The 14,182-nt window shown below is 45.2% G+C and overlaps 1 protein-coding gene across 1 annotated transcript in view; it reads right to left on the bottom strand.

The window, feature by feature from the left end:
- Window positions 1–14,182, bottom strand: part of VPS53 (VPS53 subunit of GARP complex) — a 125,528-nt gene that overhangs the window by 49,564 nt on the left and 61,782 nt on the right. The window contains exons 12-13 of the mRNA XM_059998414.1: window positions 9,762–9,863; window positions 3,427–3,521 (exon numbers count right to left, since the gene is read on the bottom strand). Of these exons, the coding sequence (XP_059854397.1) occupies window positions 3,427–3,521; window positions 9,762–9,863 (197 nt within the window). The remainder of the gene's footprint in view (window positions 1–3,426; window positions 3,522–9,761; window positions 9,864–14,182) is intronic.

Genomic DNA, 14,182 nt, shown 5'->3' with positions numbered 1-14,182 from the left:
CCTCCTTGGACATAGACAAAAACTGAGAAAACTGCTCAAAGCACAGGAGGACAGCTCAGCCCAGCCAGCTAAGAGGTGGCCGAGGGACATCCCCACTCCTCCTCCCTGGGCACCGGCGCCGCAGTCCTCCTACCAAGGCTGGGCTTTGGGCTGGGGCAGGTGCCGCCAGGACTCTCCCCGGGCAGGTGGGAGGCTGGGGAGACGGAAGAGTGGACCCCATGCCAAGCCCACAGAGAGCTGGCAGCACCAAGCAGGCCACCCAACCACAGTCCAGAACAAGATCACCGGAAGGGCAGGGCAGGCACAGTTCCCGAGTGCTGTTTACTTGTGCCGAGTGACAACATGTCATGTCATTTACTCCTCACCGCTAATCCTGGGAGGGGGGCATTATTCACTTGACCGTAGAGAGCACAAAATAAACTCGGAGAGGTTAGGGCCATGCTCAAGGCCCCAGGCTGGGGAGTGCGGAGCGCGGACTCAAGTCCAGGTCTGTCTGGCACCCAGGCCTATGCTCTTTCCACTACCCTGGGTTGGGTCTCAGTCATCGGGGAACTTGCGAATGGTCTCAGATTTTCCTCCCTTGCAGATTTTTGAGTCAGAACTACAACAAGAGGAGTACTTTGTCCCAAATCAGTCCCCACCTGAGCTCCTTCCCCGGTCTTAGGATTCTCTGACTTAAGGGAGGACGAGCTTCGTAGAACCCCTTGAAGTTGTGCTCAAGATAGCGTGTGGGTTTATGTGGATGTTTTTTTGGCAAGAGGACCTGTGGTTTTCATCGGGTTCTCAGAGGGATCTGTGACTCAAAAGAGGTTAATAACCTGCTGCTTTAGGCATTATTTGTCTGATGCGCTCCTGTAACAGATGAGGAAACGGATTTCTTGAACTCTATTTTCTACTTCAAGCTTTTGCTGTTTATTCTGGAGCGACAACAGCACAGCCTACGCAGTTCTCCTACGAGAAGCTTCCGCTACTGCACTAGTGCTGTGGAAACATCCCAGCGAGGCCAGACGGCAGGATGAGGGGCCAGCACTGCATTTTTCATACAGAAACGGAGAGTCCCTAAGGAAGGGAGGGCTGGCTCTTTGCCCAAAGTCTCACGAACAATGAGTGTGCTTTATACGAATCAAGGCCATGCGAAAAGAGTAGATCCCAGAATTACACCAGATAATTCAGAAAACTGACTCTTTAGACCAGATAAGTTTTGAGAAAGTACGTGGTTATCTCAGATGTGCACTTTAAACCCTGGACCCAATAGCTTTTAAGCCTTTTAAGAAATAAGAATTTGGATTGATAAGAGAAGAGAGGGCTTTGTCCCAAAATAGTCATACGGGTGGGCTGCTCCAAGACCTGTTCATCTAACAGGCAAAGAGCTGCTCCTTTTCCGGCCCCGTAAGGGTGTCTTATTAATATCCTGAGAGAAAACTTTGTGAATGCAGAAGAGAGGGTGTTTTCAAAGGACTAAACGGCAATAGTAACTACTGCCCTTCTGCACGCCTGCAGACACAAGCCCAATAGATAGAGAGCAGGAGGAAAACTGGGGCTTTACGAGACAAAAAATGTCAAGGCAACTTTTTCTGTGTGAGGTGGCGGGCGGTGAGGAGGTTGTTTTTGTTAACTAGAAGCGCTTTTACAAAGGTAATTTTCTGGGGTTTTCATATGAAGCATTTTGTAATCAGGGAAGAAAAGAATAGAAGCAATCTACTGATACAAAATCAAATAGTTGAATAACAATAATGTTCCATTTAAGACACAAATAGCCATTTGAAATGTTCTCTTAAGCTGATGGTTTACCCTTGAAACATACTTGGAAGCAAGAATGTTCTAAACTGAAAGAAGCATTAAAAAAAAAAAAAAAAGGACTGGACTTCAGCACCTAAATGCTTTCCCCGAGAACTCCCCTCAAGAACTTTCTCACAGCTGCTGTCCTCCCTGTGTGACCCACTGTCTGGTCCTCCCAAGCGTGTGTTCTTTAGGCTACGGGCCTTTCCTCAGAGCCTGGACCAGCCTGTCTCTGGTCAGTTCGGCCTGTTCCAGAAACTGGGCCTTTCCAAAACGTGCCTTCCGGCAATGGAAGGGCCTTCCACAGTTGCTCTGGCTGTGGACAGAGATTCAGGGATGAAGAGGGATCTCTGTCTTTTGCATGAACAGTGGATACTGGAACATGACCATACTCTCTGGCTGTGAGGGAACCTGGCTGCAGTGGGCTGCTTTGTAAACATTTTCTGGAGCCCCTCTGTAAAAAGCACATACGTTAAATGGATGACAATTCATCAAAGAAAATATAACACATCAGCCCAAACAGGAAAAAGCAAACAAATCAACAAGTGGGGGAGAAGAGGAAGCTCTTCCTTATAGTAGAACCCTAATGAGTAAATATAGAAGAAATGACAGAAACAGACCATCGTTTGGCAAACACTACAGTAATCATTGTTTCAGGCAGGAATCATCAAGGGATGTGAAAAATGAGCGGGCGAAGTATGATGAGACATGGGATATTTACATAGTCCCCAAGTATCCCCTCCCCCCCCTGCTGCAAGATACTTATGAATTACAGAGCAAAAAATAGTGGCTTCACAGGGAGAAAGCTGGCAGACATCACTTTAGCAAGTGGTCAAGGTCAACCTCAGCAATAACAGGACAAATCCAGGTGAGATGCCTCCTGACATCATGCACTGGGCTCTGAGAAGGACACGATGTCACCCCTGTGGTATTCTTGCCCAAAATGCATAACCTTGATTTAATCAAGAGGAAACATCACAAACAGAAATTGAGGGCTTTGGACAAAATAGCTGGTCAAACACTCTTTAAAAGTGTCAAGGTCATGAAAGACAAAGAAAAGACTGGGGAATTATTCCAGCTTAACGGAGCCTAAAGAGACCTGACAACTAAATGCATGATTGAATCTTGGACCAGAGAAAGGACATTCGTGGGAGAAGGGTACCTTCCTGTTTTGATAACTGCGGTTATGTAAACTGTTAACATTTCTCTGGGCGAAAGGTATATGAGAGCTTTTTAAAACCTTTTGGTAAGTCTAAATGATTTCACAGTGAAAAGTTAAAACAAATTATACTTGAAAACATATACATTAGAGATGAGGCTTTCTTTCTCCACTTCCCAGCGCCTGACACTGTAAAGCCTCACGAGCTGACATACAGAGTGGGATACGGGCTCAGCGCCCACCTGGGAAGTAGGTGCTGGGACCTGTTTGGAACCTTGTTAGAGTCAAACCCAGGCTTCTGAGATTTATGGACACAATACATGATAACACTCAAAAGGCCGATAAACATCCTTAACAGGTTTCCAGGGAGGGTAACGGGTGCCCCAAGTCCCTCCTTCAACCTCTAGAAGGAGCTGTGCCCTTGCGAGGCCCCAGCCCTGACCCAAGGAGCGAGATATGCAGAAGGCAGCAAAATGTTCATCACTCACTTGTCCTGGGACTCAATATACACGTAGAGATGAGGCTCAAAACACTTGGAAACAATGCCGTGAAATGGATTGTCTGGGGCTTTAGGCTTCTTGGGCTGTAAAGGAAAAAAAAAAGAAAAGAAGAAAAGAAAAAAGAAACCCTATACTTGAGCCATCTTTGCAAACTTTCAAGCAGTTTCAAAGAAAACATCCCTTCAAAGTTCACTCCCAGCTTACAGATAAGAAGCACTCAGCGTAACTAGACTGAGACTATGTCCTGTATTATGAGTCATGCCAGTTTGTGAACAATAAAGCCAGCTTTGTTGGCATCATTTACGTGCTCTGTGCGGTGAAAGATTTATTGCTACTTTGATAACACATGCGTTTTCAATTTGGAAGCTCTTCATCATCTGACTGATGTTTTCAAAATGTAAATTCTAGCTAATAACAGCACCGCAGAGCTGTGCCGTGCTTTGGAACATATAAAGTGCTTTCACGCCATCCAGTTGTAAAAGCCTCCATTTACTGCTTGTTATTATGAGCCAAGCACTTTGGTACGAAATATCTCATCTATTCCTCAAAACAATCCCCAATATAGGAATTATTACTACTATTTTACACCTAAAGAAAGGGAGGCTCAGAGGGTGTTAGCAGCCTGCCTCAAGGCACATGGTGAAGTTTCCTGTCTCCTAAACCAGAATTCTTTCTAGTAGATCATTGCTGTCTTGCGGTGCTTCCTAAGACTGTTGAATTTCACCAACAAATATAAGAAAAAAAGAAAAGTAGGGGGTCAACACAGGGTTGCTAACTTTTTATTTTGTTACTTTCTACTCTAACCACAAGTTCCTAAAAGAACTTTTATACCCAAACATTTTATAAGAGAAAATAGTCGCATAAAGGCCGTCCTTCCCAAGAAAAGACAGTTAGTTGGTGACCTTATACCAGATAGAAAGACAAAGAGAAAGACACGCAGGCTGGCTGTTTTGTCTTTATTTTTTGCCTTGCACCAGCTAAAACCTGGATCAGTACTGGTCCCCAACTGAAACTGGGAAACCACTGATAAAAAGGTCATCCGGGCAGGCAAGCATTTAAAAACTATTATTTGCTACTTAAATTCCCTTTCAAAACATCTAAAAAATAAACAAGGATCTTCCTACATATTTCTTTTTGTTCCTAAAAAAAAAGCCAATTCTATCTATTTCTGTTTGTTGGTATCTGAAAATAGACAGAGGTCCTTGAGCCTCTGCTGGGCTTGATACAAGAGTACTATCTGGATATGAATTGGCACGCACAGCACACCTGTTGAATTGAATGGCTCATATCTTTTAATAAAAAGAGGAAAAGCTAAGCCCCCTAATGACAGACAGAAATGATTACCTTCTTCTAGTAATTAAAAACAAATAAAATGTTGTAATGGTTAAAAGCATCTGTAAAAACTGGTAATGATCACCAAAAATTAAATGTCAACTGCAGATATATCCCATTTAATTTCATGTTTAACTCTCTTCCCTTTTCACCTTCTAAGAGTTCCATGTCTTTAATTTTTTTTTGCAGGATTTGAAGAAACTCTGGTTCTTCCTAAGAATAACTACAGTCTGGGCTATTTTCTCTTATCATCCAGAAGCCACTGCCAAAGTCAGGCCTTAGGCTGAGACTGTAAGAGGCTCTCAAGTTCAGGTTCATTGAGTTTAAACTGACTGGATTCAAAGTCCCACTTCATTTCACAGATGCCTTAGGAGTTTTTCCACATTTCCATTAGTTTAAAATGAGGGATCCATGATGCAGTATGATGGTTGTGAAGGTAAGGTCCTTATCTATTTGTTCTACATTTTCCAAGTCAGTTACCTTTTTAAAAAAATTATTCTATTCTTTTCAATAAGATGATCAGATAAATGAATAGACAAATGTGATTTAATCTGAATAACTTCTGTAGGATTAGATATCCTGATTTTAGAACTGGAAAATATGGCCACTATAGCCATATATCTTTTCATTAATTAAAATAGAATCTTCATAAACATTATAATTATTCCCTTTATTTATATTTTCTTCCCTTGACAAAAATATTCACATATCTGTAGGATAGCTTCTGGAAATTACAAATGGGAGTTTATATAATATAGAATGTTGTCATGTTTTAAATCAACATGTGTATTTTGTATTTGGCTTTATTTATCTACTAATTTATGTGTACTTTTCCAACTACTGACAATGTTTCAATTTATCACTCTTGAATCACATTATAAAATTTATATAAGTCTGTAAATGAGATAATAGTATTGTACTAATGTTAAGTTTTCTGATTTTGATCTGTAGTAATTTAAGTGAAAAATCTTTTTTAAGTGAATATATTTCCTAAAAAGGAAATACATACTGAAATACTCAGAGGCAAAGGGTGTGATACCTATAAACTTACTTGTTCTGAAAGAGAGAGAGGGAGGGAGGGAGAGAAAGAGAGAGAGAGAGAGGGAGGGGGGAGGAAATGGAAAAGTAAATGTAGCAAAATGGTAACAACTGGTGAACCCAAGTGAAAGATAGTTGAGAGTTCCTTGTAATATTCTTAAAACTTTCTCTAAGTTTGACATTATTAAAAAAGAAAAAAAGTTTAAAATAACAATAAAAAACGTGGCAGATAATCCCAGGTACAGTAGTGGAGCATTTTGAGAAACGGCATATCACCAACACTCCGGATGACCTGGAGGACCACACCGTGGGGAAACACAGACATCCACGCCCGAGTGAAAACAGGGTTAGAGCCAACGTCCTGGTTTTGATAATGCACTATAGTTATGTTAGCCATCAGCACTGGGGGAAGCTGAGAAGTCGGTACCCAGGACCTCTCTGTGCAACTTCTTATTAGTCTATAATTATTTCAAAATAAAAAAAAATTTTTTTAAGTGGTTCAGCAGAGTTAGACTCTGAATGTGAAGAAGTCTCAGGAATATCTTAACCTATTTATTTTGCTTATATTTTCCTTTTTATGTATGTACAAAAGTACATGATAAAAATGTATGGATAAGTCTGAAGAGCTCATTTAGTATAAAACATAGATTCTAATGGTTAAGGAAAATGACCACATGATATTCCAACAAACTCATCTTGATCAGTCTCCCAGAGGCCCCGTGCTTGATGAGTCCCCACAGAACCCTCTGGATGTGGCTCAGAGAGCCGCACAACCAGACAGTGCAGGTGGCCCGACCCCCGTCCCCACAGGGGAGTCCGCTCCGCCCAGCCTCTGCCCGCTAACGGCACTCCTGGCAGTGAGGAGGGCCCTGTCGCCATGGCTCTCTGTCCTCTTACAGTGTTTTCAACGTGAGTTGGAAGCAAGAGGGGAACAATGGGAGGGATTGCCTGAAGTTTCCTGTTTTCTTTTTTTCCACAGGGCTGCCTCCTGCCTCTGGCTGCCTCATAGCTGTGCTCATATTTAGATGAAATGGGCTGGAATTTCGGCTCATACTGGTGTCTCCCTTTGTACCGTCCAGCTCCCCAAAGGGTTGCTTCTCAGCTTAAAGAATATACTAAGTCATTTAGCAGTAGCACTCAGGCTGGATTTGGGAGTGTGTGAATTCTGTCCAAAAGCTGCAGATGTTTAAGCTATTTCCTCCTGGAGTTTGATGGAATAATAAAAGGTTACTGTTGTCACAGTAAGGAGGTCTGCAGCTGGTCCCATTTCCTTTTATTACTATCCAGTGTAAACAGATTAAATCTAACTGCTCGGATCACCAGAAGGGTACATTTTAAAACCAGAAACTCCTTATTTCTTCTCTCTTCCTTTTATACTCTGAGTACCCTCAGTCCCTCTTCAGATGCCAGTTTTTAATCATCGGGAACACGTTGGCAACTGATTGTTCAAACTAAATAGCTCTTTTCAAGTTCACGCTCCCTTCTCCAGAGCCTAACTGCAGTGGTGAGCAGGGAGCGACCCTCACCTTGAGGGCCACCCGTCTGCTAACTGCAGTGATGCAGTGGGTTGGGTAACCCAGGACAACTACTGGGGCCTCCCGCCACCTCTGGCCGAGCTTGCCGCTAGTGCACTGTGGGCTTGCCCCGAGCGCCCCACCTGGCTCCTCATCTTCCTGTGCGCCCAGCTCCAGAAGCCAGCGAGTGGCTGGGAAAAGGGGGGCCCTGAGCTCCCACATCATCAACCACAAGTGGGACAGGTGCTGGGGAGGTGGTGGGAGGTCGGGATGGCAGCTGAGGAGTCATTAGTCACTGACGTGTAAGTTTTATTACTAACAAGTAATAGCCCGTGAAGCTGTGGGTGGATCATTTAGTCCAGGGGTTTTCAGTACTTTCTTCTTGAACACACCTAGAACCCCTGATCCAAAAGCAATTTTACCTGGAAGTCCATGAAAAAAGTGACTCAAAACAGAACTGCTGTATTTGGAGGGACCTGGGGCCCTGGTCTCATCCCAACTCCCCACAGTGACATCTGACAGGGCAAGGAATACAGCTGGAAAACCACTGGCTCTCTACACGTGGAGAAACGAGGAAGTCTAGAGAGAGTAAAAACCCACCTAAGGTCATGCGGGCAGCTAGTGGCAAACCAGAGGCTGGCATCTTCCCCGTCACGTGACTCTGCTTTACCCTGTGTACCTGTGCTCTGTGTCCTTAGAATGAGCAGGTCTTTGTCTTTAAGACAGTAACCTCAAGCTTAAAAGACGAGTAAAAAGTTCCACAAGAAAGAAAAATCATATGTTACCTGGAAAAACTGATTTTGTAGCTAATGGGGGCTATCATAATCCAGTTTAATAATATGCAGAGATGACTAGCGGAAGGGATGACTTTTCACGGCAGCATCTGAGTGTTCAGCTACACAATTCTGGACATGACAATGGCAGCCACTTGTACTGGGGAGACATGAGGGCCCTGAAAACGTCCCAGCTACACACGACCAGCTCAGAGGGTGCAGGTGCCAGGCGCAGGTGGAGGATACATGGGAAGGATGAGCTCCACACCCAGAGTCTTCTTTCCCACCCCAGTCCCTCCTCCCAAAATGTGAGAGACGCATTTCTTTAGTTAGAAGAAATCTTTTGTTTTCTCCCAGCCTAGCTGATATGATGGCTTTAAATCAATTACGTCTAATCCCATAGATCTCTGGGATACGGCCTCGAGGTATCCCTTCAGTTTTATCCATTCACTTTTATTCACGGGATGCATTTCTATGTCCTCCACTTTTCAGGGAGACATCACCGATGTAATAGAAGGAACGCCAGAAAAGGAATTCTAGTCTCTGACTTCTAGACCTAGCTTCTGGTCTCAGCTCCTCCACTTTCAAACTGCGTAACCCTGGGCTAGTCACTTAACCTGCAGCTCCCATATAAAATCCTACAGAAGGAAGGAAAGGCAGGCATTGTGAGGATGAAAGGGAATAAAGCGTGGAAAGGAATTCTAAACCATAAAGCACCATGAAAATGTGAGGCATCCATGTTATTATAATTATTTAATCGATGGATCAGACACATTTGATGACGTCACTTCAGAACTGCTCCTGGAAACTCTGCTCTCTCGGCTCCTGCCAGGATTGTACACCTACCCTCCCCATGCTAGGAATGCAGGGTTAACTGCAAAGTGCGTGGCTACGGGTTTCCCAGAGCTGCTCTTCCCAGTAGGCCTCCCTTTCGGTGATGTCTGGAGCAAAAACAATACCATAAAATAATCCTCTAGCAGCCAAGTGTAGAAAATTAAAAAGAAGGATCACTAATCCAGACAGGAAAAGTCCTGATTTATTGCTCTAAGCTCTCTCACCATAAAATGTCAGTGAAACAAAAACACCATTCTGTGGGATGAAGGGAGAGGAAATTTAGAGTTGGACAGAAAAAGCTGAAGGAAATGAAAGTGCTGGTGCGCTCTGAAAAGTAACTCTCCAAATATGCCGTTGGTCACCATGGTGTTTCCAGGCCTCTCCACCGGCTTCCAGACTAAGGTGCTCGGCTTGTGCTGAGCAGAGACCTCTCCTGGCTGACGGTGCTGCTAACTTCACCCGGGATCTTTCAGTCACCCATGTCATCACCAGACCAGATCAGGGGACAATGGAAAGCTAAGCTGACAAGCTTGGGAGATGATGAAGGAGGCAGGGCAGAGTTCTGCTGCCCCACCACGTGGGCTAATTAATTAAGCTTGGCCGTGTTGCTAAGGCCGGTGTGCCATTCGGGAGCCAAGGGGTGGGGCAGGAAGGGCTGCTCTTTCACTCCGGTTTCTAAACGCACTTTCAGATCAAGGCCTTCTATAAAGACCACCAAGGTTGTAATCTCTGAATGTGGTCAACAGCCAAGGGATCATATTTAGAGCAAGCAGACCCATTTTCAGAAACAAACATTAGGTAGGTCGCACAGGGAAATGCAAACCAGACTTACTTGCTCTACGTCTCCTTTTTCCATCGCCAGTTCCTCCATCTCTGGTGCTGGTTCATCTTCTAGGAAGGGATTGGTGGATGCGAGTGGAGACTCGAGTTTTTTCTGTTGATTAGATGTGAGAAACAGATAGGTATTTTCTGAGCGTGGTCAGTAGCTTTCCCCACTGATCTGCTTTTTCCAAGTCTCTCCAACAGCTACATCATGAAATCTGATCTAATGAGCAAAAACTGAGACAACCTGGACCACATTCTCACCTCCAGGCCTTCACACTGCTTCTTCCTCTTCCTGAAACCTTACTGCCCACCCAACCCCAATCCCAAGCTGCCTAAGATTCTCCATCATCCTTCAGTCTTCAAGTCAGAAGTCCCCTCTTTTGGGAAGCCTTTCTCACCTGTCAAGTCTGGGTTATAGGTCCCAGTCACACGCTCCCATCACCCCGGTATGTCCCCTACCCAGGTATTTACTAAAATACCACAACCGCTCATTTATTTGTCTTCTCCCCACTAGCTTCTGTGACAGCAGGAATCACATGTCTTGTTTCTATCTCTGGTGTCTGGCACGTCACAGGTCTTCATAAATATGAATGAGTCAAAATGCCAGATGGGTTTGAATTCAAGAACAAACTGTAGGACTTCCCTGGTGGCGCAATGGTTAAGAATCCGCCTGCCAATGCAGGGGACACGGGTTCGAGCCCTGGTCCGGGAAGATCCCATATGCCGTGGAGCAAATAAGCCCGTGCGCCACAACTACTGAGCCTGTGCTCTAGAGCCCGTGAGCCACAACTACCGAAGCCCTCGTGCCTAGAGCCCATGCTCCGCAACAAGAGAAGCCACCGCAATGAGAAGCCTGCGCACCGCAACGAAGAGTAGCCCCCGCTCGCCGCAACTAGAGAAAGCCCGTGCGCAGCAATGAAGACCCAACACAGACAAAAAAAAAAAAGAAAAAATTTTTAAAAAGAAACTATAGAGCTAATCTTTTGTGTTCTAGATTATAGAGAGAAGTCCCTTCCCAAATAAGTCTCATTACAACAACCACAATAAAATCTTGAGAGAAGTTACTCCCCAGCTCCTGAATGCGACCATTCTTTCAAAAGATGTCATCAAGTGGGACCTTGGGCTAGCGGGAAAGCTGGAGGCAGGAGATGTGGGTTTTTAGCTCCAACGCTGCTGCGCTGGCCAAACCGCCTAGCTTCTCTGAGCCCCGGCGGCCCGATCTGCTGAATGAGGAGGATAGAGTTACAGGACTACTTGAGTGATTAAATGTGATAAAGCATGTGAAACCCTAGGAGAAGCACGTGATACATATTACCGATGATGAGTCCAATGTGACAACAGAATCGAGGCAGATCTTTGGAATTTTTTACAAATTCTACCTCAGGATGTTATTTATGCCAGGGAGCTGGGAGTTCTAGCAGAAAGGGAACTAAGTGGACAAGCAGGATAAAAGGGATTGGCTGGTGCTGGGGAAGAGGGGAAGGGGAAAGGAATGACTCTCTGGAGACAAGAAGCTGGGTGGAGAGGAGCTTCTAAAAGTACTTATGACATTTGAGCATATATCAGTGGAGCAGCTTGAACTAATCCCTACGCCAAGAGGGAAGGCAGATGGACCACAGTGTGTGAATGACTTTGTCAAGTGCCAGGACATCAGCTGAAGATATTACCAAAAAAGAAAGAAAGGAAGAAGAAGAAAAAAAAAAAAAAAGAACCAAACAACCAACCCAGAAAAATAAAACTTAAACACAAAAACAAAAACCACACCTGTGTCTGGTTTCCGCTTTAAGACAATTCCACTTACATTCATGTCAACTACTTAATTCTTGGCCCAAACACTTGGACGCTATTATGTAGCTAGCCAGAGCCTTGGGGCATGAAGAAAGCCCTGTGATTAATGTATTAGCTCTAGGTAATCAGCAGTAGGACAATGATTTTTGTGGTATCCTCTGGAGAAACAATATGGTCTAAGAACCCAGCAAACATTTCAAATGTATACACTCCGAACTTTGGCTTCTTTGCCTGATATGGAAAAAAAATCCTTATAAATGTAAAGCAATTTACATTCATTTTCAAAATTAGGATATTTTTAGAAATGTTTCTTTGAAAGCCATATTTCTAAGTTTTAGTTGTCACTGTGGGGGTTGCTGGTATTTTAGGGTGAGGGTGAGAAAGGGAATCTAAGCTTCAACAACAAGTTAAATTAGTTAGTAGCACTGGATTCCTGATCCCACTGGCTCAACAGTGGGTTTGGGGATCATACTGAGGAGCTGAATCTCTATGATTCTGAGTCTTTCAGTCCTTTGGATGTGTAAAGAGCAAGCCAGCAACTGAAGTGAAAAGCTTTGTTCAAAATCATTCAGCCACAGAAACAGGATATGAATTTTTGAACCAAACGTTCCTCATCTATTGCTAGGTCTACCAGGGTTGATAATAACGTCTCACAATTATAGACAGGTGGGCCTCATTTTAAAAACAATGTGTTGCTGGAAATATGACAAAAAGGGGACATTGGTGAAGTGGACTGAGGGTGTTCCTGGGCTCCATGCTCACCGGTGGGGTATCCAATGGGTGGACATAAGTACTAAGAAGGAAACATAAAAGGCAACACTGAAAAAGCAGAGCAACATTTCAGGCAGTATAATGTGGACTACTTGTTGGTGTCACCGGGTCAGGAGATTCCCAAAAGGAAAGGTGTCTTTCCTATTCCCGCAGTCTCTCTCTAGTCACATACTGATGAGATTACCAGGGAGTCAGGGGCACTCAGGAACTTCTTGTTCATTTCAGGCACACACATTCCAACCGGGGACCAAGCTGATACCAGAAAAGGGATTCACTCCTCCATTCACCCATTCGACAAAGGGATGTGCTGGGCACGACGAGGAAAACAAGGAGCAAGGTGGACCACCCTCTGCCCTCAGGGAGCTTACAGTCAGGTGGGAGGGACAGACTCTAACCAAATAATCACACAAGCATATGTGATTATTTGCAGGAAAAGCAAAGGTGACGAAAGGATGCAACAGAGGGTCACAGAAAACTTCCCTGAGGAAACGACGTTTGAGCCAGAACTGAAGGATGCTCCACAGTTCAGTGTGGGAGGGGCACGGGATGGCCGGGGCTTTCTAGGCAAAGGGACCAGCACGTGACGCCATCCATTCCATAGTCTTGTGCTGAGCATCTGCTCAGCTCCAGGCACACTCTTGGGCACCGGAGATGCAGCAGTGAGCAAGATAAAGAAGGGAGGCACTGTGATGAAAATACAATGTAGGAACTGGGCTGGGCTGTGGGTGAGGCTGGGGAAGGGCTTCTCATATGGTGATCCGAGAGGGCCCCTGTGAGGAGTGGATTTTTGAGCAGAGACTTGAATGAGGAGAAGGAGCCAGCCGGGCAAAGATCTGGAGAAGAGCATTCTCACCAGGGGGATCCCATGCAAAGGCTGGAATGAAAGTAGGACAGGGTGAGGGGGCGGGGCAGCCAGGACCCAATCACACAGGCTGTCGTGGGCCGTGGGAAAGGTTAGGTTTTCTTCTCACGGCAACTGGGCAGTCACTGGGGGTTTTAAACAGGGCAGCGGTAGGATCCAGTTTTAGAGTGCGAAGAGGTTGCTGCAGCGTGCCAGGTGGGGCTGATGTGGGAGTGGGCTAAGCTAGAGCTGTGGAGATGGAAAAAAGTGGCCAGACCTGGGGCATCTTTAGGAGAGAGAGTCAAGAGGACTTGGTGAGAGAGTGGATGTGAGGAGAAAGAAAAGAAAGGAATCGAGAGTCGTGCGCTTTCTGGCCCGAGCAACTGTGTGGCTGGTGCAACCACTGACTGAGGGACGGGGCTGGGTTCGCACCCAGGCTCTACCGCTTGGGTATGTGGCTTAACTTCTCCACGCTTCAGTCCTTCTAGCTGCAATGTGAAGGGATATCAACACCCGCTGCACGGAGCTGTCATGAGAATTAATGAAGTAATGCACGCAAAGCATGTCTATAGAGCAGCTTCACACAACGGTCGGCTCATAGGGGAAGCTCAGCACATGGGGGCTGTCGTTAGTGCTTAATCGGGGTGGGCAAGTCACGAAGGCAGAACCGTGGCTGTGCCTCTCTCAGTGAAGCAACTCTCCGGAGGGAAAAAGCGGGGAGCACAGGACTTCGAAGACTCACAAAAAGAATTCTTTTTAATCACAAGTGAGATCCTGTCCCTACTATACCGTCTCTTTGGGAGCTCCCCAGGAAATGTAAGCAATGCACCCATCAAATTACAAGGCTTCACCCTTCTCCCCTAGTCTCCAATGAAGCCCTCAAAGTAACGCCTGTACCACCATCCTACTGGCAAATGTTATAAAACCCTGAGGGGTGGACATAGACTCCTGCTATTTAGGGGGCCATGTTACTGCTCAGATTGATTTGCTGTGATGAAAGAACAAGTCTTTGCAGGGAGCCATCACCG

The sequence above is a fragment of the Delphinus delphis genome, chromosome 19 (genome assembly GCF_949987515.2).
Source record: "Delphinus delphis chromosome 19, mDelDel1.2, whole genome shotgun sequence".
NCBI lineage: Eukaryota > Metazoa > Chordata > Mammalia > Artiodactyla > Delphinidae > Delphinus > Delphinus delphis.
The sequence above is the reverse complement of the archived record's forward strand: the minus strand, read 5'-3'. Positions and strand labels throughout refer to the sequence as shown.